Below are 24,608 nucleotides of genomic sequence, written 5' to 3' on the forward strand. Positions count from 1 at the left end.
CATACAAGGGAACTTTATCCAGCCCTAAAGAACAACGAAGTCCTGATACATGCTACAAGATGAGTGAACCTTGAAAACGTTATGCTGAGCCAGATACTAAAGCACAAACCGTTCATGACTGTACTTACATGAAATACCCAGAATAGGCAAATGCATAGAGACCTAAGTAAACTAGAAGTTACCAGAGGCTGGGCAAGTTATTGTCCAATGGATAGAGAGTTCCTGTTTGGGGGTGATTAAGAAAGATCTGGAAAAAAGATCTAGGTAGGCAACATTGTGAATGTACTTAATACCACAGAATCGTACACTCAAAAATGGTTAAAATGGTATGTATAACTCTATGCTATGTATATTTTACTAATCCAGAAAAACCCAGTGCCATCGAGTCGATTCTGACTCATAGCAACCCTATGGGACAGAGTTAAAAAAAAAATGTATATTTTACTACACATCCAAAAATACTACCCATAATACCTACCCAAAAAAGTTGAAAGCTTTCAAATTCACACAAGTATATTAAGCGTCTATATTGTGAGACACCCAGGGCTACGCCCAGAGCAAACAGGGAAGATAAGCAAAAGGTGACAAGGTACTGCGGGGTTCAAAGAACAGCTACTGGAGTCAGAGTGACAGATGGCCTCATGATGCCATTACCCCCACGCAATGTGGAGGCTCTGTGGCCCCCCATCCATTTATTTGAATGAATTATCCTCTGCTCTCTCCATAGTCCCCGTATGCGAGTCCCTCTGAGCTGCCTGGCTGGGTGCATCGCTCTTCCTGGCTTTGCAGCTGAGAAGGAATAGGGCTAAGTAGAGAGCCCAGAAATGGCACCTGGGAATTGGAGGGAACCCCTCTCCCTCCTCAGCCCCTCTCCCTCAGGGATCTGTGAACAGCAGTGAGAACTCCTTACAGAAAGAGCAGAGACAGACATGCCACGTGAACTAAGGACGCTGAGGAGACAGCAAAGGTGCCATTTGTTCACCAACTATCAACTGAACATAGTTTATTGCACACCTACGACATACGCGACCGTTTCCAGAAATACCCTCAACCCTTCTCACTAACAGGACTTCTAGGTGTTTGGGCTTGTGGGTGAAGACAGACTACATTATGGTATCTTGGTGCTGCCTTATCAGCCAGGTACATCGGGAGCTGAACGGACCCCAGTTTGAATGTCAGCTCTGCAACCTGGGAGAAGTTACGTCACCTCCAGGAGCCTGTTTCGTATTTACCTTGATGAAGCAAGCATTACTCAAACGAGATAACATCTACGAAGCCCGCGGACAGCGCCCGCCATCAGGTCAAGCATCGGAAAATACCATTATCGTTCTCTCCGTGGAAACCCCGGGACCTGTGTCCGTACCTAAGCTTGGAAAAATGTCTCGGAAACTGTCTGTACAATAAAGGTCTGGAGAGGCGGGCTAGCAAGAAAACCAGGATTGCTGGCCTAACGACCACGGGAGGGCCTGCGGCAGGTGGGTGGGCGTTGCTGGCCGAGCCGCCCGGGGGAGCGCGCGGCTCGACAACCCCGTCCGCGTGGAGGGCGTTGCCGGGCGACGGCGCCGGGGCGCGCAGGCTCAGTGCGGCCGCCCCGCCCCCGATGGCCGCTGCGCCTTCCCCTTTAAGCGCCCGCGGGTCGCGTCGCCGCTTCATGAATGGAGCCCACGTGACCAAACATCATGTGACGTCTGTGGAGCGGCAGCGGCGGCGGCGGCGGCGGCGGCGGCAGATCCCGAGCCTGGTCCGGCCCGGCCTTCCCGAGTGCTCGGCCCGGCCCGCGCAGGCGGCGACCCCCCAGTCCTGGGCCCGGAGTCCCCGCCGCGGCCCGCCTGGTGCCCCGGAGCCCGCGCGCCCCGCCCCGGCCCGGCCTCAGCCCGCCGGGCCCGCAGTGTGGTGAGTGCGCGGCCGGGGGGCGCGGGCCAGGGCGCTCCCTCCGGCCGGTGGGGCCGGCCGCCGAGCGGCGCTGCCCCCCGGCGTCTGGGTCTGCCCCGCGCCCTGCGGACCGGCGGCCCGTGCCTCGATTTCCCCACCGATCAGGACCCGGCCCCAGCCGCTGCCGCCCGGGGTGCCGGGGGTGGCCATGGGGACACCAGCGGTCTGGGGCGGGGCGCGTGCGAAGCCGACTCGGCGGAGACTGGTGCGCCCCGGAGAGGGAGGGGCGGCAGGAGGACGGGTGGGGTCGGGCAGGCCGCCGGACGCCCAGGTGTCCGCTGAGAGCCGGCGGTGCCGGCGCCGAGCTGCTGATTCATCAGGTGGCCGAGCCTCGGCTGAGCAGGGTTCCTCGCGGGGCGGGGGCGGCGCGTGCGGACCGCGCAGAGAGAGCTCGCGCCGCCGCGGCTCCCTCACACGCGTGCCCGAGCCTGGAGGGAGACTTGCTGAGTCATCAGCATGAGGTCACTCAACGCTCATCCTGGTGCCGGGGGGAACCTGGGAGAAGGGCTGGGGGCTCGAGTGCCGGAGTCGAGGGGTAAAGGAGAGCCCCGGGATCGCGGTGGGCGGGCTGCCCCGGCCGAGTGTGCGGGTGGGAGGCAGGGTGGTGAGGAGGAAGTGGAGCGGGTGCCATTGCAGGTTGTCTCCGGGCTGGGAGGTGACGCACCTTGCCTGGCCATCCCCTGCCTGACACGCTTTTCTCGGGCAGCGGTCTGGTACCCTTTCTGAGGCAGTTCCCCGAACTGGGAACTAGTTCTGTGAGCTGAGAGGAGGGGAGGAGCTTAGGGGGGCAGTGCTGGCAGGCTGAGAAGGATGGGCAGCCCCAAGCCAGAGAGGGCGGCAGTGGGAGGAAGAGAGGACAGGGCTCCTGGACTGGTGACAGGGGACGCTCCACCAGGACGTTGCAGCAGGAGTTAGAAGCCAGAAGGCTGAGGGATCCAGTGAGCTTACTGTGCATGTGTCCATGCTCAGCTTGGGGTGATGGGAGCTGTGGGGGTGCCTGGCCTTGGTGCACCAGGCCTTGGGGAACAGCAGATGGCCTGGTGTGGACAGTGCGGGATGGGAGAATGCAGTGTCCTGTGACCTCAAGGTGTCCCCTCCTGAGGCTGTGTTTGGAGAAGTCAGCAAGGAAAAGGGGCCTGGTGGATGTTGATATTTTGGTCCTAGTGGCCAGGCACTCTTGGGAAGTGACAGCCCAAGCGTGGTATAGCCTGAGCGGGCTCTCTTGGGGTGTATGAGTGGTTCCTGGCCCTGGAGCTCAGGGATTCATCAGGTTGGCCTTGTGGTTTGCCCTCAGGGGTGCCACACCCCCCAAATCTCACATTTGGTCCCCTGGGGCTTAGAGATGTTTTCACACTTCAGGGAACCCTTTGCTGGAGTTGTATCCTTTAGGAAAATGCAGGTTCCGGGAGGATGTTGTTTTTGTCTTAGGACTTCTTTGTGCTTGAGTGAAGGTTTAGACTCTCATCTCAGAGTGCCTTCCTAGCTGAGGGCTCTCTGGAGGAGGTGGGCCTGAAAGGCTGGTGGGAGCTGGGCTGGGGCATCCACAGTGTCCTCAGGTGTGCCTGGCCCACTGGGGCTGGCAGGCCAGGATGAACTCTGCTTCTGCCGTGTCCAGGCTGTAGGGTTGGGCACAAGGGGAAGGGGATGCCGTCCAGACCACTTCCCTTTCCTGATCCTCAATTTGGTGGGTGACCCAGGGCCCTCGGTGGACCCTCGGACAGCTTCTCCACATGGTGGGCTCAGCCTCTGGGAGGGTGCAGGGTTGGTCTTTTGTCAAGAGGAGGATTTTCAGTTGTGCAGGTGAGTGGATGACCGGCCTTCAGGACTGGGTGGAGGGAGGCCTGGGGTGGGCAGCTCCTTCTTAATCTGCCTCTGGGACCCCCTTCCTCTAGTTTCTGGAGGTGCCCTGGAGTCCTAACCCCCAGCCCATCCCCAAGGCTATCTCTGTCTTCTGGGTGGGCAGAGGCCAGAGGGCCAGAGACCCTGGCTTTGCTGAGACCGCGCACACTGCGTGTGCTCATGCATACACGCATACAGCACACCTTTGATTAGGAGCAACTGGCTGCGCTTGTGCTGAGTTCAGGCCTTTTGCGGAGGGTGAAATCTGTCGAGGAGGCACTTTTCTGCTCGCTCCAGCCGCCACACTCGGCACTTTTCTGTGTGATCTCTTCAGGAAGTCATCGTTGTGCTGAATGGGGGGGGGGGGGGGGTGGGAAAAGCTGGTGCCAATGCCGCCTGGGGCCACCTTTGCCTGGGTTGTGCAAAAACCCAGGGCTGCATCCCTGCACCTGCTCAGGCGCAAGGCTGGTGAACTCCTCCAGGCTCCCAGGGTGTGCAGGCAAGGACTTTCTGGTCTTCAGCCTCAGTCTCCATCCTTGGACCATGGAAGTACCTCTGGCCTTTCCTCCCCACTCTCACCTGTGGGTGGGCAGTTGGGTATGAGATGTGAGATGGGGTCTCTATCGAGTGTCCACCAAGAGCCCTGGGTCACCCCTACCTTAGCTCCTCTGAGGAAGCAGGAAAGCTTACAGCCCACATTGCCTCAAGCTCTGGTTTCCTGGTGCACCCTTCACTCCTGAGCCACAGCTCCCTGGGCCTAATCTGGAAAGTGGGGGGCAGAGCAGGAACGGAGGAAAGTCCTGGTTTACGGGTCTGGAAGGGGTAGCTGTGCAAAAATGCCCTGGTCATGCATCAGTAAAACACCTGAGGGTGGGGCAGGAGGGTCCCCGTGTGGATGGGGTGGCTCTTTGTCTTGGCTTCCTGGCTCTGTGGGGACTGACCTGGGATGGCAGCCTGAGTGGTCAGTGACCCCAGGGTGAGGGGCTGCCCACTGAGCAGGGCCCTGGTGGCTGCTGTACAGGTCCTTGTGAAATCCCCGATGGGGTGGGGCAGGGGTACTGGATGCTGCAACTTCAGCCCAGAGGCCAGTTGCCCCATCAGCGGAAGAGGTAGACAGGGCCGGAGTGGCCTTGGGTTGGGCGCTACTACAAGGTAGGGTGCACCTGAAAAGGGTCAGAACTCGTTGGGTGGCCCTGTCCCCACCTCTGTACAGTTAGATCTCTGGGGGACTCTGGTCTTCTCTGCCGAGTCCCCAGTGGGGACAAGCCCCCAGCCATCCTGGGAGCTGGGACTTTGTCCTAGTGGCAGCTGGAGGGAGGACCCCGGAACTTGCGTACTCAGGGTTGCTGCACGGCCCTCACCTGCTGCTGGCCTGCTGGCCTTCCTGCTGGCTGCTCCCACAGGTCCCCTGGGGCTGGGCTGGCTGGCAGGGCCCCAGAGTGCCCGTGCTGCTGGGCGGGAGTGGTGATATGCTGAGTCAGCGTGACTCGCTGAGAACAGTCACTCTGGGGCGTGCACGCAGGGTTATTTTTAAAGGTCGTGGCTTCCTTCTGGGCCAGCCCCTCCGGTATTGTCGTCCTTCTGATCTCCCCTTGCCCCTTTTCTGGTCTCTGCCTCCCTCACAGCTGTCAGTTCCCCTGCCTAACAGACCCTCTTGGCCCTCCCCACCACCTGAGTCCCAAAAGGCAGGGTGCACAGAGAGCAGCCCCACCTGCCCCGAGAGGCCTGCTGACGGGCTGTCCTGGGGTCAGGTAATGGGGAACAGGCTGGTGAGCTGGGGTGGGATGGGCAGGTATGGGAGGCTGACGGGGGGTCTCCAGCCCTGACTTCTGCCTTGTGTCTTGCAGAGAGAGTCTGCTCACTGCGCCCCCGGGTTATGACGACCCCCAGTAAAGGAAGCAAGGCCTTGAAGGTGAGTGGGGGACGGGGTGGGAGCGCCTGGGGTGGGGTGCCATGGGAATGTGCCACCCTGAGGGAGTGCCCCAGGTGAAGCGGGGCAAGGCACAGCCAGAGCGTGCTGCCCTGACCATGTGCCGTCCACCACAGGTGAAGCGGGAGCCTGGTGAGAATGGCACCAGCCTGACGGACGAGGAGCTGGTGACCATGTCTGTGCGGGAGCTGAACCAGCACCTGCGCGGCCTCTCCAAGGAGGAGATCATCCAGCTGAAGCAGCGCCGGCGTACACTCAAGAATCGTGGCTATGCGGCCAGCTGCCGCGTGAAGCGGGTGACACAGAAGGAGGAGCTGGAGAAGCAGAAGGCGGAGCTGCAGCAGGAGGTGGAGAAGCTGGCCTCGGAGAATGCCAGCATGAAGCTAGAGCTTGACGCCCTGCGCTCCAAGTATGAGGCCCTGCAGAACTTCGCCAGGACCGTGGCCCGCAGCCCGGTGGCGCCGGCCCGGGGCCCCCTCACTGGCGGCCTGGGGCCCCTTGTCCCTGGCAAGGTGGCTGCCACCAGCGTCATCACGATAGTCAAGTCCAAGACAGATGCCCGGTCGTAGGGACGTGTGCGCCCCGGTGGGTCAGCGAGGGGCCGCCAGGCACGTGGTGAGCTCGGCAGTCCTGTCCCCCTTTCTTCCCTCTTCCTCTCTGTTCCTTCTTCTTCCTCTCAACTTCCTTCCTGCCCTACAAAGCACAACCTCCACCAGGCGGGTGCCGGGCTGAGCCCCATTGATTTTGTTGTGTCCTCGTGTGTCTTGTACGTTGGGATTGGTCAGTTTGGTGGTGATGTTGGGTCACCCCTTGCCCCCTTGTACCAAGGCTGTGTGGGCTTAGAGTCTGCCCCGTGGAGGTGGACGAGGGAGTGGGAGAGAGGTGGGACCTGTGTGTCCCTAAATAGGGGCCCTCCAGTAGGAGGCCCCTGACTGCTGCCACCGGTTGGAGGGGGGCGCTGCGTGACTCCTTCTAGACAGACCCGCGGGCAGCTTGGCCCCGCTCTGAAGAGCAGGTGTGCCCCCTGTGAGGCCCCTGCGGGCTGAGCCCAGCTGGGCCCAGCAGCCAGGACATGGTGAGGCTGTGGGCCACGGGTGCAGCGCTCGGACCTAACGTATTGCACTGAATGAGACCAAAATCACTGGTTGTGTGCGTCTGTGAAGGGTGTGTCCAGTGTATCCTCTCGGTGGGTCCTGTTTCACTGTTTACATGATCTGTTTGTGTGGTTAAATAGCCCTGAAAAGAGAGAGTAAGTTCCTTTTACGAAGTTATTAAATTATATGTTTAAAAGCTACAGAAAAAAAAAAAGCTGCAAAGTATTTATAAAACTGTCTTTTTAAAAAAAAAAAAAAAAAAAAAGGCAAGAAGAGCATTTGACCCTGTCAGTGGAAAAGGGAAGAAAGCGTAACAGAAGCTTTGGTAGTTCAAAAAAAGAAAAAAAAAGCCCTTTCTTGTAAATTTATGGACAACTCTTTGTGGCTGTTGGAGTTTAGTTTTTATAAACACAGAGTTATCAGACATTATTTATAAAACTTAGTTTAAAAAAAGACAGAAAAAAGAAAAAAAAAAAAAGCCAAACCGCGAACCCCCCCAGGCGCGTCCTAACGTCCCCTTTGATATCTCTTTTGCAATTGTACCGAAAGTGACTTAGGCCTTGCCCTATCTGCTTCCGTCTCTTGCCGGTGCCGTGGTTTTGTTGTGCCTGGTGAGGTCTTGTGTGGCCGTAACGTGCTGGTGCTTCTGGTGACCTTTGACCTGTGGGTGTCACTTCTCGTATCTGTTCCCCCGTGTTTGTTTTTGGGACTTGGTTGTGATCTTGCACCTGCTGGCTTGCCGGGCCAGGGTGCTGGGCAGCACGGCCTCTCCTTCTTCCCACGCTACCCTGTACCCCTTGGTGGCCTGGCCTTGCTCTAGGTGTATGTTGGATGCAGATACTGGGCTCTGCTCCCCACCCCTGTTGACCCTCAGCTTCCTGCGTGTGCGTGTGTGTGAGAGTGCGTTTGTGTCTCTAGGACTTGGGCTGGGCCAGTGACAGGGCAGGTGGAACTGGGGGCCTCTCAGTGGCCTCCCATACTGCCTCCATGTCCACTGCCTCTGGCCTTGGGCGGTGGCCTGGCAGGGACCCAAGAGTCACTGTGGGTGCCCATGGGGTGTGGCCCAGCTGCCCCATCTGTCTTCCTCATTGTTTCTTATCAGCAGCACAGGTCTGGCCTCAGCTTTGCTCCTGGGCTTCCCTCGTGACCTCTGTCAGCTGCTGGGCCAACACGGGGGGCTATGACCCCACCGCCCACTTGTCCCACAAGTGTTTCAGGGCTGGGGTGGTGCTTCCCCAGGAGCAGGGCTTCTTCGTATCCCTGCCTCGCCCCAAGGGCCTGGGGAGTGGGTCTCTATCAGTGCCAGCAAGGGCTATGACCTCAACGCTGGGCCCTTCCCCCCTCCCCCTGTGCAGGCCTACAGCTCTCAGCTCCAGGCCCTTCTTCCACCTCCCTTTGGGATCTTTGTCTTCCAGGGACCAGCTGCTTGGCTTTCAGAGGCACTTCCGCTCAAGCCAGGGCTGCTGCCTCCCCATGCTGGCCACTGGACGGGCAGATGACCCTCCAGCCTTGGTACAGGAAGCTCCTGGTAGGGTGTGTTGGGTCGGCTCACAGCATGGCCTGAGATGCTGCAGCTCTGTTTCTGGCCACGGGGGCTTGGCTTCTCCCAGGGTTGCTGGCCCGTATCTCCAGAGCGCTAGAGAATACAGGTGAGGGTTGCTGAGGAGAATAAGAAGCGAGGCGGGCACCCGGGACAGCCTTGAGGCAGTGGTGTCTTGTCAGCGAGTGTGGCCACACACGTGCTTGCGGTCGTGGCAGGCACGTGCCATACATGGTGTAGCCTCTCTGGGGCTCTGCTCAGATGCTCCTGGCTGGCCCACAAACAGCTCTGTGACTCCAAGTCCCTCCATGGTTTAAGCCCTCCCTGGCGTCGGGCTTTGTCCCTCTCGGGTCCAGGCTGCATTGCCAGGGTGGTGATGTAGCAGTGAGTTCCAGCTGTATCACCAGGAGCCTGAAAGAGAGGGTGTGATGTGGTGGAGCGAGGAGGACAGACCTTCCATTCCCTTGCTCTGTTCTCACTTTTGTCATTGGCGTGGGAGCTTGTCGTCTATCTCTAAGTGCCTCTGCAGGCCACATACGGCCAGCTGGGAGAGCAGAGGCAGGAAGTGGGTGAGGCGAGGAAGGGCTTGATGGTGAGCATTGTGGCAGCAGGTACCGGTCCTTAACTCAGCCTGTGGAAGAAGCTGCTCTGGAGTGAGTGACATCGTGAGAATGCCGTGCTTGCATTCATGGTGTTTGGACTTGAAGCCACTGTTCTGGGTCTGCGGGAGCCTTCCCGTCCTGCCAAGCCAGCCCTAAGGGGCTGCTCTGCCCCTCTGCCCCTCTGCCCTTTTCCCTTGGTTTCTTGGCACTAGATCCGTGTCCACGTGTAACTGTTTTGTGTCTGTCTAATCCTTGTTGATTGAGTTTTCTACCGTGAACGTGTTGTGTTCTGTTTTTTCCTTTCTCTCCTGAACTTTCCTGACACAGCGAGTCGAGGCTTGGGCCGAGGCCAAGTCTTCAAACTTGTCCGCTACGTAAACCAAGATGCGCATCCCTTTCTGACCCTGACCTTGCCCCAGCTGCACCCTTATCCCAACATGGACACTCGGGTTTCTGAAAACAACCCTGAAGTAACAGGCCAGCTCTGCTCGAAGTGTCTGACCTCACAGGGCCTCCCCATCCCCAGCTGCTGCTCTTTGGTGGTTCTGTGTGGCACTGGTGTATTTGCTGGGCACCTGCCCTCCCTGGAGGCTGGAGGCTTTTCTGCTCTGGGTCCGTGCCTCAGGTCTGCCCACTTGTCAGCATCCTCTGGTCTCAGTGCCTGGCCATAGCACTGACTAGCCACAGCCTGCCCTGGGATACCTGGTCAGGCCCTGTCTTGCCTTGCTGCCTGCCTCTCTGGAGTGGCCCCTTGGCAGTACCTCCCTCTCGACAGCTCCCTGTCTGCAGCTGGAAAGCCGAGCCACAGCCTGCAGGGCTGTTTCCGCTCTGGGATCTTGTGAGTTATTTTTTTAGGCTGTGGTTTGGTGAAAGGAACCAACACATTAACGATTTTTCCCCCCAGAAGCCACTGAATAATTCTTTGTGTTGCTTGTTTTCTTCCTGCTGGCTATCAGTGGCTTTGGAGCAGCCGAGCAGTGTGGAGGACATGGTGGGTGCCATGCGGAGGCGGGAGTGTGCCCGCGGGACTGCCTATAGCCTGTTCTGCTATGTAGTATGTGTCCTGGGCAGGTGGGGCACCTGAGTGCCAATGGCACCAATTTCTACCCACCCCTTGGAGTAGCAGCCTCTACGCACTGGGTGTCTTGTGGGTCGGAGCCCGGTGGACTATGACATCTCCCAGTTCTGGGTGACGCCAGTTGGGTTTTGGCCCCCTTAGCCACCTCCTGCCCTTCCCCGCCCCCTCCACATCCCTCACCCTGCTTAGTCCCGAAGCCTTTAACCAAACGGGAGTGGGTACAGAAAGCTCCTCCTGGCAACTTAGGGCAACAGGACAAGGGCTGCCTGGTGTCCGGCTCTGCCGCCCTTGTGGCGCTGAGAGGGGTCGGAGGGAGTTGGTGAGACCCTGCCCAGTGCTGTGGCCGGGACGGTGGGGGTTAGAGCGGGCTGGGCCGGCCAGGCGTGGGGCCGCCGCTCGGGGCAGCGGCCGGCCTGCGGCCGCCACCCGCCCTGCGCAGTATTTATTGCTAAATTATTGTCCAGGAGGGGCGGCGCTGGGCCAGGCCCCCCGGGTATTTATTGCTGTACATAGTGTATGTTTGTGATATATAAGGTTTTCTTTATTTTGTATATGATCAATAAACACCTTTTAAAGAGACTGGCAGGTGCTTCTTTGCGGCTGGGCTGGAAGGTACGGGCTGATGGGGCGGGGCCGGAAGGGGCGGGGCCTGACTCGCGCATGCGCCTGGCACGAGGCTGCCGGCGAGGCGGAAGCGGAAGCGCAGGTGCCGGGGAGCGATGGCAGCCGGCGGTCTGAGCCGCTCCGAGCGCAAGGCGGCGGAGCGAGTCCGGAGGCTGCGGGAGGAGCAGCAGCGGGAGCGCCTCCGCCAGGTAGGCCACCGCCCGCGCCCCGCCCGGGCCAGGTCCCACGCGCCCCTGACCGCTCGCCCGCGCGTCCGCAGGTGTCCCGCATCCTGAGGAAGGCGGTCACTGAGCGCAGCGCAGAGGAAGGTCGGCTGCTGGCCGAGAGCGAGGACCTAGTGACAGAGTTGCAGGGCCGGAGCCGGCGGCGCGAGGGCCTGAAGCGGCGCCAGGAGGAGGCGAGTCCCGCGGGCCGGACGGGCGCGGCGCTCCGAGGGCGTGCTTCTCGCTCTGCGCTGGCCGGTCCGGGCCACTCGGTTGGCCCGATGCCCCGTCGCCTCTCCTGAGGTGACAGCAAACGTGGGTGCCGGCGTGGATCGGAGGAATGGGAGCGCTTCGTAGTCCAGAGCGTGCTTCGTGTCAGGCCTCGTTCCCAGCATGTCTCAGACGGCATTCCTGCCGTAGCTGTCATCTGCCTGGGATTGCTTGGCCCGGCTTTTTCAGCTCCTGGGGTGGGGGGCAAGAGCGAAGGATAGGGCCATGACCAGTCTCGGCGTCTTCGCAGGTATGCGATGACCCGGAAGAGCTGCGGAGGAAAGTCCAGGAGCTGGCCAGCGCCGTCAGGAACTCCAAATACTTGGTTGTCTACACAGGCGCAGGGATCAGCACGGTAGGGACGGGTGAACAGCTGCGCCCCGGGTCACCCCACGCCCTCCGGACTCTTCCCCTAACCCGTTGCCGTGGAGTCGATTCTGACTCATAGGACTTTTCCTGGCCCCAGAGAAATTGAGAGCGCGCGCTCCATGGGTCACGTGGCTGCCGGTCCCAGGGGTGGCCATGGGGCGCCCTCTTCTGGGTGACGCACCCCAGAACAGAGTTCAGCACTGTAGACTGGGGTGAAAAACAAAATAGAACAGCTGTAAAGTGTTTTCCTTTCTTAGAGAAATACAAACGGCACTGCCTAACAGGGAGCATAAAACTCCCAACACTATAAAGATGCTGGAACTCTGTTACACCTGGTTAAAGACAAGAAAAGCAGAGGAGAAAAAACAGGACATAACAGCTTAGTGCTTGCAGGTACTTCCTCATTCGCGGTGAAGGAGGTTAACCAGTTGGCCCACGGTCATGTAGGCAGAGCTACCCCTGCAGCTGACTCCTGAACCTGGCTTCTTCGTGGTTTCTACACGTTGGAGGAAAATAGAAAGTGAGACTGTAAGGATGCGAATCCTGATTTTTTGAGGAGCTGTGGGACATGACTAGCTTTGGAAGTGTGACTGGCACATACTCTGTCTAATACGATGGTCCTGTGTTGAGCGTCAGGCACGTGTCACCCCACAGAGGTGAACACCAACTGATTCCTGTTTTTTGAGAAACCTGTTGTTAATGTGACAAGGCGTGTAAACAAACAGTGGTAACGTGGAGTTAAATGTGTGAGGGGGATGTGACAAATCCAGGCTCTGCACTCGGTGGGGTCAGGGAGTGGGGAAACTCAACTCAGGTTGGCTTTTAGGGAGAGGTGGCCTTGAACTGGGGTAGTGAGAATGTGGAAGGTTCTCGGTGATCTAACCTGTGAGCACCTGGAGCCCAGGCAGTCAGGCTTCTCCCCTCCCTACCAGTCAAATGTACAATTCAGTCATGTGGTTACTGAAAGACAGGACTGTGGCCTTTTGGAGAGCTATCAGTGGTCCTAAAAGCCAGGTGCTGCTCATTAGTGTGATGGGAAGGCAGGTCCTTCAGCCCGGAGAGCACAGGCACCTGGGTTTTGGCAGCCTTCTTTGTCCTTTTCTCTCAGATAGGCTCGTTTTCCTGTACCGGAAACTTGGGAAACAAACTAGCATTTCTTCTCATCTGGAGAGATTGTCCTGGTTTTGTTAAAGTAGAACAGGAGCCTCTTAGAGATAAAAGGATCAGATGTGTAAGAATTTGGACAGAAGAGCCTTCCCACTTAGGGGTCCCCCACTTGCTGGTGTTTCCTGAGTATTGGGCTCAGCCTGGGGACACTCAGAGGAGCTGAGCAGTGCTCCCCACCATGTGGAGGGCAGACATGGCAATACAGGAGAGGTTTGTGGGTGGTGCTAAGGACTCCCAGAGTGGGTGGCCTCCTCCAGCCTTGAAGGATAAGCTGGGTGCAGTGGGGAAGGGGGAGTCTGGGAAGGCGGGAGCCACGGGTGGTACACCCGTCAGGCAGGTCAGGCGCTGGGTCTGTAGGGGAACAGGCAGTCATGGGCTGGCCCTGAATGAGGCAGGAGAGACGCCTGCTTCGTGTTCTTGGAAATTCAGTTGGTCCCGACAGTGAGACCCTTTTACCAGGCTTGTTTTCTTTCTGGACATGCAGGCGGCTTCCATTCCAGATTATCGGGGCCCCAATGGAGTGTGGACGCTGTTGCAGAAAGGGAGAAGCATCAGGTAAGCAGACCTCAGCCACCCACTCCACCCCGGGGCCACTGAGCAAGAGAGGAGGGCAGGGCAGAGCAGCCTGACCCTGCAGCACCCTCACCTCGCTCTTCCCCTGACCCGGCAGTGCCACTGACCTGAGCGAGGCCGACCCGACCCTCACCCACATGAGCATTGCCCGCCTGCACGAGCAGAAGCTGGTAAGCACATGGGTGGGCAGCACACAGGAGCCTGGGGAGGAGCAAGGCCAGTTTCGGCCAAGGCTCCTCTGCTCTAATGGCCTCAGTCCCAGAGCTGCTATGGCCCCTGTCCTCATGCTCACTTGTGTTACCCTCGCAAACCTCAGACACAGCCCTAGTCACAGGAGGCGGTTCACAACGAGTAGGGGAGGGTGGTTTCACCTGGGTCTGGAGGGATCTGAGACAGTGACCCAAGAGTGTGCACTTTGGGCAGAGCGACCCCCGCCGTCTGCCTCACTGGAGCCCCGAGTTCCTTCCCAGCTAAGAGGGGCGCTGCTATCGCTTACCTCCCATTCGTGCTTGAGCCGTTAGGGGGCATAGAGCCAGCCCAGGCCCCTGTCCTGTGGTAGAGCGACTCTGAGAGCCCGGGGCTCTCCTGGGTCCTGGAATTCTTGGGCTGGCTGGCTGTTCCCTGCCCCTGCTGACAGGCCCCTTGTCCTGCCAGGTACAGCACGTGGTGTCTCAGAACTGTGATGGGCTCCACCTGCGGAGCGGGCTGCCCCGCATGGCCATCTCTGAGCTTCACGGCAACATGCACATTGAGGTGCGCAGCCTGGAGGGGATGCAGGGCTCCCTGTTTGTGGTCCCTCCTACTTATGGGGCACGCCCTTCACAGAGCGCTCTCTGTTCACCACCCCTTCCCACTCATGCCCCCCTACCAGCCTTCCTCATGGGGCACCTCCCCTCTCATGGAGACCCTCCCTCAGGTCTGCACCTCCTGCACCCCCAACCGGGAGTATGTGCGGGTGTTCGACGTGACAGAGCGCACCGCCCTGCACCGGCACCAGACAGGCCGGGCCTGCCACAGGTGTGGGGCCCAGCTCCGCGACACCATCGTGCATTTTGGGGAGCGGGGCACGTTGGGGCAGCCGCTGAACTGGGAGGCGGCCACTGCAGCTGCCAGCAAAGCAGACACAATCCTGTGCTTGGGTTCCAGCTTAAAGGTACGAGGCAGGCGGCAGCACCAGAGCAGACGGAGCCAGCTGGCCCGGCCCCTTCTCTCCCACACTATCCAGCCTCTTGGCCAGGCCCAGCTACAGCCTCCCTCCCTGTGTACATGTGTGCCCTGTCTGTCTGTCTGTCTCCACAGGTCCTGAAGAAGTACCCACGCCTCTGGTGCATGACCAAGCCCCCCAGCCGACGACCCAAGCTGTACATCGTGAACTTGCAGGTAACTGAGGCCCAGGGTGGCTTAGGAAGGAAGAGCCAGCAGGTCCAGTGTGGGCTGGGGGGTGCTGACTGAGCGGGAAGGGGCCATGGCCGCCAGGCCGCCCAAGGGGGAGTGTGCGTTGTGCTCATGCCCCTCTCCCGGCCTCAGTGGACACCCAAGGATGACTGGGCTACCCTGAAGCTGCACGGGAAGTGTGACGACGTCATGCGGCTCCTCATGGACGAGCTGGGCCTGGAGATCCCCCACTACAGCAGGTGAGTGGGCACTGTGACCTGCCGTCCACGTGTACACTTGTGCCTGGTGGCGTGGTGCATCACTCCCATGGGCAGAGGGCTCTGACAGCACGTTCCTGCCCGATGTCCCCTCCATCTCAGATGTGGTACCTGGTGGGAGGCATTCTGAAGGGCGCCATCTTGGCAGCTCTGGGCAGCAGAAGATTGGCGCACTGGTGTTTGGGCCTTGGCATAGCTGTGGGTGCTTAAACAGACGGAGCCTTAATGCAGAACTTGTGAAATTTAGATGTGGTGTGTGTACTGAGTAAAAAGTTTACACTTTCTTTCTCTGTGAATTTCCAGGGTCTTTTAGGGGAAATCAATAACTTCTTTTAATCAAAGGGTTCAAGAAATTAAGGATTCCTTCACCTCTGGGCCTGGCAATTCTTGTATGTTATGTTTGTGGTGTTCTGTAACGTGGGCCTATTGTGTACTGCACTTTTTGTTTTTACATTAAATTAGCTCATTTCTTTATCAGTGCTTATCTGTATCTTACGTTTATGACGTGTGGTTCTACATCTCAAATCAGACATATGATTTCCTCACAACGTGCTCCGTAGGCTGCGCCTCCCCACCCTTCCCTGTCAGCTCCCGCACCACCCACAGTCTGGGAAGGGGGAACAAGTGAAAGGGGACCCAGAGTTGCTAGTGCCTGACCCCGGAGGTGGAGGTAGCCCCGGCGCGCTGCGGCCCACCCTGTGTGCACAGCCAGCTCGGCGCAGTGCCGGCCTTTGAGTCACCGCTCACAGGGGCTGGCTCTTTTGCACTGCTCTGTAGCTACTGTTGACCGCAGCCTGCCCAAGATGAAGGGTGGAGGGGTGGGGGGGTGGGTGACCTCTGAAGTCAGCTTTCCTATCCTGGGGCAGGTGGTGGCCAAGACGGGCTCCGCGCGTACCTGATGCAGCTTTCCCTTCCTGGTAGGTGGCAGGACCCCATCTTCTCCCTGGCAACCCCCCTTCGTGCTGGTGAAGAAGGCAGCCACAGCCAGAAGCCTCTGTGCAGAAGCAGAGAAGAGGGGCCCAGCGACCAGGGCACCCCGCCCAGTCCAGCCCCCATTCGCGGGGGCTGGTTTGGCAGGGGCTGTACCAAGCGCACAAAGAGGAAAAGAGTCACATAACCTGGTGCCTGACGGTGAAAACAAGTGGCACTTTGCAAATGGCCCCAACTCTTATTCAGGGCCAGGGTCACTGTGAAGGTCGGGGTTGCCTCCAGGGTCTGGTGAGAAGAATCATTGGGGGTGACGTTTTTAGCCATTTACCCATCGCTGGGAAGGTGCATCTCCCGGCCCCCTGCACTGCTGTGGGTGTCTCCGACATGGGCTTGACCGTGGGAACCCCTCTGACCCCCTGGCCCCTAGGTCCGAGAAGAGAGGGTGTCGTTTCACATCTGGCTGCCCAGAGGAAGCACAGGGCTGCCTTACCTCAGTCACCAGGCTAGTCTCAGGAACCTGCCCTCTTTTTACTACTTCTCAAGAATGTTCTTTATAGGAACCCTTTCTGTTGGGTGTGTGGCAGGGGGATGGTTTTGAGCCCTGGCTCTCAGCAGCCCTTTTTATCGTTCTTATTAAACATCTCTGCACTGTTCGCATCGTCACGAATGGCTCCGCCGCGCGACGACGGGGGCGCGAGCGCGGGGGGGACCCCGGGCGTAGACCGGCGCGTGCCCGCTGCTTGGGCGCAACCCGGCCGTTGATGCGAACCGGGGCCCAGCGGAGGCTCTTTGAGGAGGCGGCAGAGAAGAGTACCACGCCCTACCTGCGCCAGCCTCTGCCAGCTGCCAGGCGAGTTCGAAAGACGACGATGTGCGGCGAAGAGCGTGCGCTCGGAGCGCTGGGCTCCGACGAGGAGGAGCACGCCATTGGCCGCGTACCGAGGGGCTGGTCTCCAGGTCCCGGACGGAGTTCACCATTGGCCAAGCGCGGAGGGGCGGGGCTCGGGCGGGTGCTGCGTGTTATTGGCCAGGCACAGGGGCTCGGGTGGGCGGTGCACATTGTAGACCGGGGTAGTGGGGCGGGGCTCCGGAAGGCGCTGGACCCCGTTGGTGAGGGGCGGGGCCTGGGCAGGCGGCTCACACCATTGGCGAGGCGCGGATGGGCCGGCGGGGCGGGGTCTCGGGCAGGCGGCACTCGCCATTGGCCGCGCGCGGCGGGGTGAGGCCCGCGTGACGGCGGACGCGGGTGCACGGAGCGGGTGGCGGGCGGCGGAGCGGAGGCTGAGTTGTCTGGAAGGGCCAGGGCGTGTTGCCGACGGGCCATGATCCGGAACGGGCACGGGGGGACAGGCGCCGAGGAGCGGCCGGGCCCCGGGGGCCGGCGCGCCGTGCGGGTGTGGTGCGACGGCTGGTGAGCGTGGGGGCGGGGGCGGGGGCGGGGGCGGCTCTGGTCTGCGCGGCCCGGCCCGGCGACTCGGCAGGCACCCTCCGGCCGCGCTCCGTCATGTGGCCGGGCGTCCGGGAGGGAACGGCGGTCGCCTGAGTGCTGCTGCGCCCAGGCCTCGTTCAAAGGAGAAGTCGTTAGGAGAGGACCCGCGTCCGCGCGACCCGTGTCTACGGCGCGGCGCTGGGCTTAGGGACCCCGGCCGGGGAACAGAGGGACCCGCCCGGAGCCCGGACGCTTCTCTGAGCGGTCCGAGGACGCCAGGGTCAGCGCCAGGCGCTCCCTGAGGCCTCGGGATGGGTGGCATGCTCTTTGGAGGATCGTGATAGACGCCGCTTTTCCCGAGGTCCCTGCACCTTTGCCGTTGAGGCTCCCAGCAAGTGATACAGCCAGACAGGCCCCTTGGGTCTGGGCCTGCCTCCACCCGCCCCGGTGGGGCCAGAAAGTTGTGTGACTCTAGTTGTCATCAGCCTGGCTGTTTCCAGGTGATTAGGAGCACCTCCAGCTGAAGGAGCGGACACAGGGAAGCCTTCCCAGGGAAGCCCGGGGAGGGCGGTATGTCTTCCCTGTCCTCCAAGCCCGACCTCTCAGTGTGCTTTAATGTGAAAGCCGTGATTGCCGGGCACAGGGCAAGCTTCAGTGCTGGCAGAGTGCAGCCATTGTCTTCAGGGCCTGCCACAGAAGGTGGACAGCCCTAGCCCATTCTTTTTAGGCAAACTAAACATCTGCAGCCTTTCAGGAAAGTTGGAGCTGTGAGAGTAGTCACAGCTACTGATAGTTTGTTACTTTTAATGCTTCTCTATGCCTTTTCTTGATGGGAGCAAAAAGAAACTCTCATCTAGCTAGAAGCGGGACAGCTGCAGAAAAACCCCCAGCCCCAGCCCAGGGCTTTAGGAGAGGGTGCTTTGCCCTGGACATGGCCTCATGGCAATGGATTCTGACTCTGGCCAGGCCCCCCGGCCCCAGGCAGGCCACAGCCACAAAGCCACAGCAGTGACACACCTGCACCCAGCCCCAGGCCATCCCCTGTTGTGCTCTACAGGCTCAGCCTCTGATCCCTTCTGCTCAGCCCTGTTCAGTGGGCACATGCCCAGCCAGAACACCTGGGCTTGTTCTGCCCTCTGCTTCTGGACCAGAGCCCTGTGAGCTGGCTGTCCTTGGGGTAGGTGGGGGCAGTGAGTGGACCAGCTACATATGCATAATGCAGCTGTGCCTGGTGCCCACCAGGTCATCTGGATCCTCACGTGGAGAAAGGGCACAGCTCCTGCTCACCAGGTAGTGGTGCAGCCGGAGGGAAGCAGTACCCAAGAGAGCCCTCAGATAAACATGGGGTCCTCCTGATGCCTGACAGGAACCCAGAGGGTGTCGAGGTGCTGTGGTAGTCTTGCAGTTGGAAGTTCCGTTGTAAATAGACCCTGAGCTTGAGAACAGATAGTGGGGGATGTAGTCGTTTGTCCCAGAGACGAGGCCTCGCTGAGTTTCTGGAACTAGCTGTTTCCAGACCATTGTCCTTTTTGTTGAGCTTTTTCTTTAGTATTGGTCTCAGGATCTGTTTACTTGTCTCAGGGTGGTATGAGATCCAAACCACCACCCACCCCAAGTTGATTTTGGTTTAGTTTGAAGCGTCTCTATGCTAGCAGTTTCTGTTCGGTGAGAGGAGGGATGCAGGCTCTGTACCCCCAGTGGACTCTGGTCTGTCCCCCCACTCAGGTCTGTCCCTACACTTGGGCCCCTGGGACTAGACGTGTGGAGGGCAGGGTATCTGCCTCTGCTCTGACCCCCCCAGGCCCAGCCCCACCTGAGGGAGCAGGCTGAAGTTCCCAGAGGCCATGGCTCCCTCACTAACCTCCTGGAGCTGCTCAGGACTGACGGACGGCCTGACCCCTTTCCACAGCTATGACATGGTGCATTACGGCCACTCGAACCAGCTTCGCCAGGCGCGGGCCATGGGCGACTACCTCATCGTGGGCGTGCACACCGATGGTGAGCCACGGCCACTGGGCTGCACCCCCTTCTCCACCCATCTGCCAGGCTGAATGGTCACGTGTGGTGACAAGCCAGGCTTGGTGCTGGGGAGGGACTCCCCAGAGAGGTGCCGGACCAGCCTGTGGACAGCCCTCCAGGGTCACATCCCTTCCTTGTCCTTTCTACCGGCTCAGAGGAGATCTCCAAGCACAAGGGCCCCCCCGTGTTCACCCAGGAGGAGAGATATAAGATGGTACAAGCCATCAAGTGGGTGGATGAGGTGGTGGCCGCTGCACCCTACGTTACCACGCTGGAGACGCTGGACAAGTACAACTGCGACTTCTGTGTTCATGGCAGTGAGTGGGGCTGGGCCCCGGGTGTGGGAGGTCAAACGGGTGTGGTGGTTGTGAGACTAAGCACCCAGGGGCCCCTGGAGCTGGTTAGGTCATGGGTGGTATCTCAGACCTGGAGTCCCTTCGAGGGTCTGAGGAGAGCTCTGGGTTCTTTCCCCAGAAGTGAGCCCACACTGGGTAGGCCTGACATTGGGGTCATGGGCCCCAAAATGCCATCACCTTGGGTTAAGGTTCTTGCTCTGTGTGCTTGGTGCTGTAGACGATATCACGCTGACTGTGGACGGCCAGGACACCTATGAGGAGGTGAAGCAGGCAGGGAGGTACAGGTGAGCCCCCATCTCTGTGCTCCCAGGAGTGGTGGGGAGGCGTCTTGTCACTGGATGCTGACCTGCCAGAGCTCTGAACCAAGGGAGTAAAGGTGCTTGTTCTGGATGTGGTCCTGGCAGCCAGCTCCACATGTAGTGTCCTGCCCCCATGGCCACAGTTCTCTGGGGCAGCAGCACTGTGCAGTGGAGCCTTCTGCTTGGATGGAATGTTCTAGGTCTGTGCTGTCCAGAACAGCGGCCGCTTGCCAGACGTGGCTGTTAAGTAGTGGAAACACGGCTGGTGTGGCTGAGGCGGCTGAAAAAAGGAACTTTATTCCAGCCGACTGAAACTTAAAAGTTGGTACGGTCAGTAACTCTGCATAAATGACATAGTTATAAAGCTGTCTCAGAGACAGCACAGGTAGGTAGGTCGGGGCCCGCTTCTTGATAATGTGGCCATGGGATTCAACCACACAGCACCTCTAGCTGATCTAAGGACAGCGGCCTTCCCTGTGTCCCTGGTGCCAAGGGGCAGGGGGTGCCACCATGCCAGTAGTCCCTGGGGTGCCGTTAGCTGGAGGAGGACCTCAGTGTCACAGCCTATGAGGGTCCCAGGCTGAGCCCTGCTGGCTGTGTCCCCCAGAGAGTGCAAGCGCACCCAGGGCGTGTCCACCACCGACCTCGTCGGCCGCATGCTGCTGGTGACCAAGGCCCACCACAGCAGCCAGGTGAGCTTCTGTCCCTGGTCACAGAGTTTAGGACATGCCTGAGAGGAGTGGGCACCTCTCCACTCTCTTCATCACTCTCTGGCATGTGGGGGTCCCAAGAGCCAGGGTTTCCTGTCATCGTCCGAGACAGTTGGGGTGGGTGGGGGCCTATAGCTTCACTAGCACCTGTTCCTGTGTGGGCTGAGTGTCCCCCCCGCCGGGTCCTGGGGTGGGCCATATCTGCAGGGTGAGGCCTTCAGCCCTTCTGCTCTTCCATAGGAGATGTCTTCCGAGTACCGGGAGTACGCAGACAGCTTTGGCAAGGTGAGTGTCAACCTTGCCGGCACAGGCTCAGCTGCAGGCCCCTCACCCCCCGCCCAGGAAAAGGGGTGCAGGGCCTCCCTCTGCCCTTGCTGCCAGGTGCTCAGCAGCTGCTGCCGGGAGGAGGCTGTGACCAGGCAGCCTGGCCTCTCACCCTCTGTAGCCTCATCACCCAACACCTATCCGGGAGACTTTTCTCAGAAAGTTCCTCCCAGGTGACCAGATGGTGGCCTCAGGGTGCCGCGTCCCCAGGGCCTATGTTTGTTGGCCACTGGCCCCTGAATCCTTAACTGGGACAGTCCCAGGACACCCCTTGCCTGCTGGTGGTGTGGACAGTGTTGTGGACTGGTGCTCTTGCCTGCCCACTCCCTTGCCTGGACATGGTGCTGGCCTTGGGCCTGGGCTGCCTTCTCTGGCTACAGGCTTGCCCTGCCCCCGCTCTTCCATCCCTGCTCTGTGCCTCCTGGGACAAAGAGACAGGCAGGGGCCCTGGGCCCCCAGGCTGCAGAAAGAGCCCTGGGCGGGGGCCAGGCAAGGGAGGTGCTGGGGGGCCCTCTGTGCTGACCAGCACCTCTCGGCCTACAGTGCCCGGGTGGTCGGAACCCCTGGACGGGGGTGTCTCAGTTCCTGCAGACGTCCCAGAAGATCATCCAGTTTGCTTCTGGGAAGGAGCCCCAGCCTGGGGAAACAATCATCTATGTGGCCGGCGCCTTTGACCTCTTCCGTATCCTCTTGGGGTGCGTGGGGGTACCCTGCTTGGGACTTCCCACACTGCCTGTCCACCTCCGGGACCTGAAGGGCCAGCGCTGACTTCTTGACTTTCCTGGATGGGGGTGGGGAGCAGGGATGGGGTGCAGCAGGGGAAGGAAGAGTGGTGGGGGGGGCCGGTGGGGGGGGCGGTGGGTGCAGGAAGGGCCTCTCTCTTACCATTCGAGGTCCTGTGGCAGCTGCACTGGCCCTCCCCTTCCCACCGCTTGCTCCTTAACGTGGGCACAGACATCGGGCATGTGGACTTCCTGGAGAAGGTGCACAGGCTGGCGGAGCGGCCCTACGTCATCGCAGGCTTGCACTTTGACCAGGTCCTTGCCCTGCACCTGCTTGTGCCCCTGCAGGCAGGGACTGAGAGACCTGAGCCCTACCTCGCAGACCCTGGGCTGACTTGTCGGGGAGGGGGGGGTGGAGGCAAAGGAGATCCCCTGCAGGGATGTAGGATGGGCGCTCCTCCCAGCCACACTCTGGTGGGGAGAAGTGGCAGAGAGATGGTGGGAGGGAGCCTAGCCTCTGTTTGCTGGGGGCAGCGGCTGACCTGGCCTCCCACCCTAGGAGGTCAACCACTACAAGGGGAAGAACTACCCCATCATGAATCTACACGAGCGGACCCTGAGCGTGCTCGCCTGCCGGGTGAGTGGGCCGCAGGGGCACAGCACCTGAGGGGGCTCTTGGGGTGAGGGCAGGGCGGGCAGGCAGGCTCTCCAGGGCTGCTTCTCTTACCCACCTGGAACCGGCAGGTGTCAGGCCCCATCCAGGTGTTGGGCTGGGGCCTCGTGCACCCCGTGTCTAGGGCTGGCTCCCAGCACCCTCAGGCTGAGGCTGGCAGGGCCAGGGGCTGGGCTAGCAAGCTGTATGTGTCCCCGCAGTACGTGTCAGAGGTGGTGATCGGGGCCCCCTATGCAGTTACAGCTGAGCTCCTGGACCACTTCAAGGTGAGGCTGTGGCTGGGCCCCAGAGCTGCAGCGGGGCACAGAGAGGGGCCTGGGGTGGGGAAGGACCCCCAGGGTTGCGGCCACCTCCCTGGGAGGGCTCCCTGACCCTTGCTCCCTGCCAGGTGGACCTGGTGTGTCATGGGAAGACGGAAATCATGCCTGACAGGGACGGCTCTGACCCATACCAGGTGGGTCCATGATGGCCATCTCGGGATGTGGGGGTCCCATCTGAACTGTGTGGCACCCTATTTGTGCGGTGGGAGTGGTAGCCCTCACTGCTGTAACGGCCTCACAGAGCAGGAGGGCATGTCCGCAAAGGAGCGAGAGGGAGTGAGCGCTCCGGGCTGGGCAGCAGGCGATGTCCATATCTGTGCTCAAGGGGCAGGGCCTGGTCTGTCCTTCCCACCTGCAGGAGCCCAAGCGGAGGGGTATCTTCTGCCAGGTGGACAGTGGCAGCGACCTCACCACAGACCTCATTGTCCAGAGGATCATTAAGAACAGGTGAGGCCACAGATGTGGCCTGGGCCCAGGGAGTGCTGTGGCTGCTGTAGGTGAGGCTCGGGCCTAGGGGGTACTGTCGCCATTGCTGAAGCTTGCCCCCACCTGTTCCTGCAGGCTAGAGTATGAAGCACGGAACCAGAAGAAGGAGGCCAAAGAGCTAGCCTTCCTGGAGGCCTCAAGGAGGCAGGAGGCACGGCAGTCGGAGAGTGACTGTGACCTCTGACCCCAGGGGGGAGGTGGCCAGCCATAGCCCTTGGCCCTCACCTGCTCTGCTTCCCATGACTTAGGCCCCCGGCTTAGAGCCCCGCACGCCACTCCTTGAAGCCGAGAGGCCTTGTTCACGAGCCCTGTCCCCAGGCTGTCTGGAGGGACGCTGCCCCCAGCCACCTGCTCGGCCCCCTCCCTGCCGAGCTTTGCACAGAAGGCCTGGAGGCTGCAGTGGGAGTCGGGCATCTTGGACCGGAGGTGCTGCTCCCGGTGCCATAATGCCAGTGTCTACTCTCACCCAGCTCTGGCCCCCCCAGAGGCTCCTGCAGAGCTGCTCAGCCCGGGACAGGCCTTGGTCGGGCAGGGGGACAGGGGCGCACCAGCAAGGTAGGGGTCTCCAGGGGAGAGGGCCGGTGCCACCCCTTTCCTCCTCCCAGCAGGCCCTACTCTGCCGTGCCCCGGGCTGGTGCCCCTCCAGGAGCCACCCCACTCACTACTCTGTACAGATTTTCTAGTCTCAGTTTTGTACCTGACTCACTGTTGGCGGTGTCTATGGTGCAGCTGAATAAACCCCATGGGAAGCTTCCTGTCTACCTCGCAGCCCTGCCGACGAAACCAACACTGGGGGCTGGGGAACAGCACCCAGCAGCCAGTGACCCTGGGGAGGGTGAGGAGCTGGTTCCCTTGGCTTGTCCACCCAGCAGCAGGCCCCACCCACTAAGGAGCAGGGCAGGCACCCCAATTCACATGGGTCTCCTTCTCTGAGCTGGGTTCCCTGGAGCTGCCTACCCCAGGGGGCCTAGCTCCCGGGGTGTCTGTGGGGACGCATCTGTGGGGATACGATGGTTTGATTGGTTTTGTCGTGTTCAAGTGAGGGTGTTTTCAAGATTCTCTGTCTTTCCATCCCATGCAGAATGGTCATGGTTCTTGCCTTCACTCTCTCTGAGGAAAGGGCTTGTCCTTCAGTTCCCCTTGGCAGTAATTCCTGAGGGCTAACTGGTACACAGGAGAGCACAGGCAGGGTGGGAGAGCCAGGCGGGGAGGGGCTGGATTGCTGTTTGCCCTGGAGCCCCCCTGCTTCCCACCCAGGGGCTGTGAGCAGAGGGCTGGCAGGTCCAGCTCCCTACAGGCCCCTCGAGGCCCAGCGTACCAGGTACTCCACAGGTTGGGGACACCCCTAGGGGACAGGACCAGGACTCAGGCCCCCATACTTGGTCTTCCTGCCACCCATACCCTTGGACCCAGCCTACCAGCCTCCCCAGGGGATCCGCCCTGCCAGGGTGGGGCCAGCTGGGCAGA

General features: G+C 60.3%; 3 protein-coding genes across 16 annotated transcripts; all 3 read left to right on the forward strand.

The window, feature by feature from the left end:
• Positions 1–1,823: 1,823 nt before the first annotated feature.
• Positions 1,824–9,246, forward strand: MAFG (MAF bZIP transcription factor G). Of its 4 annotated transcripts, none has more exons than XM_064270521.1 (3): positions 1,824–1,893; positions 5,619–5,683; positions 5,818–9,246. In XM_064270521.1, exons 2-3 carry the CDS (start codon positions 5,648–5,650, stop codon positions 6,268–6,270), a joined length of 489 nt encoding a protein of 162 aa, XP_064126591.1. In that variant the 5' UTR covers positions 1,824–1,893; positions 5,619–5,647; the 3' UTR covers positions 6,271–9,246. The 4 variants fall into 4 exon arrangements, with proteins under 4 accessions (XP_064126591.1, XP_003417363.2, XP_023412551.1 ...); XM_003417315.4 differs by lacking the exon at positions 1,824–1,893 and adding an exon at positions 2,268–3,732; XM_023556783.2 differs by lacking the exon at positions 1,824–1,893 and adding an exon at positions 4,150–5,540.
• Positions 9,247–10,716: 1,470 nt separating this feature from the next.
• SIRT7 (sirtuin 7) lies at positions 10,717–16,456 on the forward strand. Of its 10 annotated transcripts, none has more exons than XM_064270515.1 (10): positions 10,717–10,827; positions 10,899–11,036; positions 11,363–11,467; positions 13,133–13,203; positions 13,319–13,391; positions 13,876–13,974; positions 14,093–14,374; positions 14,521–14,601; positions 14,749–14,855; positions 15,795–16,456. In XM_064270515.1, exons 1-10 carry the CDS (start codon positions 10,735–10,737, stop codon positions 15,988–15,990), a joined length of 1,245 nt encoding a protein of 414 aa, XP_064126585.1. In that variant the 5' UTR covers positions 10,717–10,734; the 3' UTR covers positions 15,991–16,456. The 10 variants fall into 10 exon arrangements, 9 of the variants coding, with proteins under 9 accessions (XP_064126585.1, XP_064126586.1, XP_064126590.1 ...); XM_064270516.1 differs by having other exon boundaries at positions 14,138–14,374; XR_010318260.1 differs by lacking the exon at positions 15,795–16,456 and adding an exon at positions 15,177–15,347 and having other exon boundaries at positions 13,876–14,374.
• Positions 16,457–17,081: 625 nt separating this feature from the next.
• PCYT2 (phosphate cytidylyltransferase 2, ethanolamine) lies at positions 17,082–23,900 on the forward strand. Of its 2 annotated transcripts, XM_064270522.1 has the most exons (13): positions 17,083–17,214; positions 19,142–19,230; positions 19,407–19,568; positions 19,825–19,891; positions 20,514–20,598; positions 20,857–20,901; positions 21,484–21,622; positions 21,895–21,977; positions 22,222–22,299; positions 22,536–22,601; positions 22,724–22,789; positions 23,014–23,102; positions 23,217–23,900. In XM_064270522.1, the coding sequence occupies exons 1-13, from the start codon at positions 17,126–17,128 to the stop codon at positions 23,323–23,325; spliced, it is 1,167 nt and encodes a 388-aa protein (XP_064126592.1). In that variant the 5' UTR covers positions 17,083–17,125; the 3' UTR covers positions 23,326–23,900. The 2 variants fall into 2 exon arrangements, with proteins under 2 accessions (XP_064126593.1, XP_064126592.1); XM_064270523.1 differs by lacking the exon at positions 22,724–22,789 and having other exon boundaries at positions 17,082–17,214.
• Positions 23,901–24,608: the final 708 nt, after the last annotated feature.

This window comes from Loxodonta africana, chromosome 18 (assembly GCF_030014295.1).
Source record: "Loxodonta africana isolate mLoxAfr1 chromosome 18, mLoxAfr1.hap2, whole genome shotgun sequence".
Classification (NCBI taxonomy): domain Eukaryota; kingdom Metazoa; phylum Chordata; class Mammalia; order Proboscidea; family Elephantidae; genus Loxodonta; species Loxodonta africana.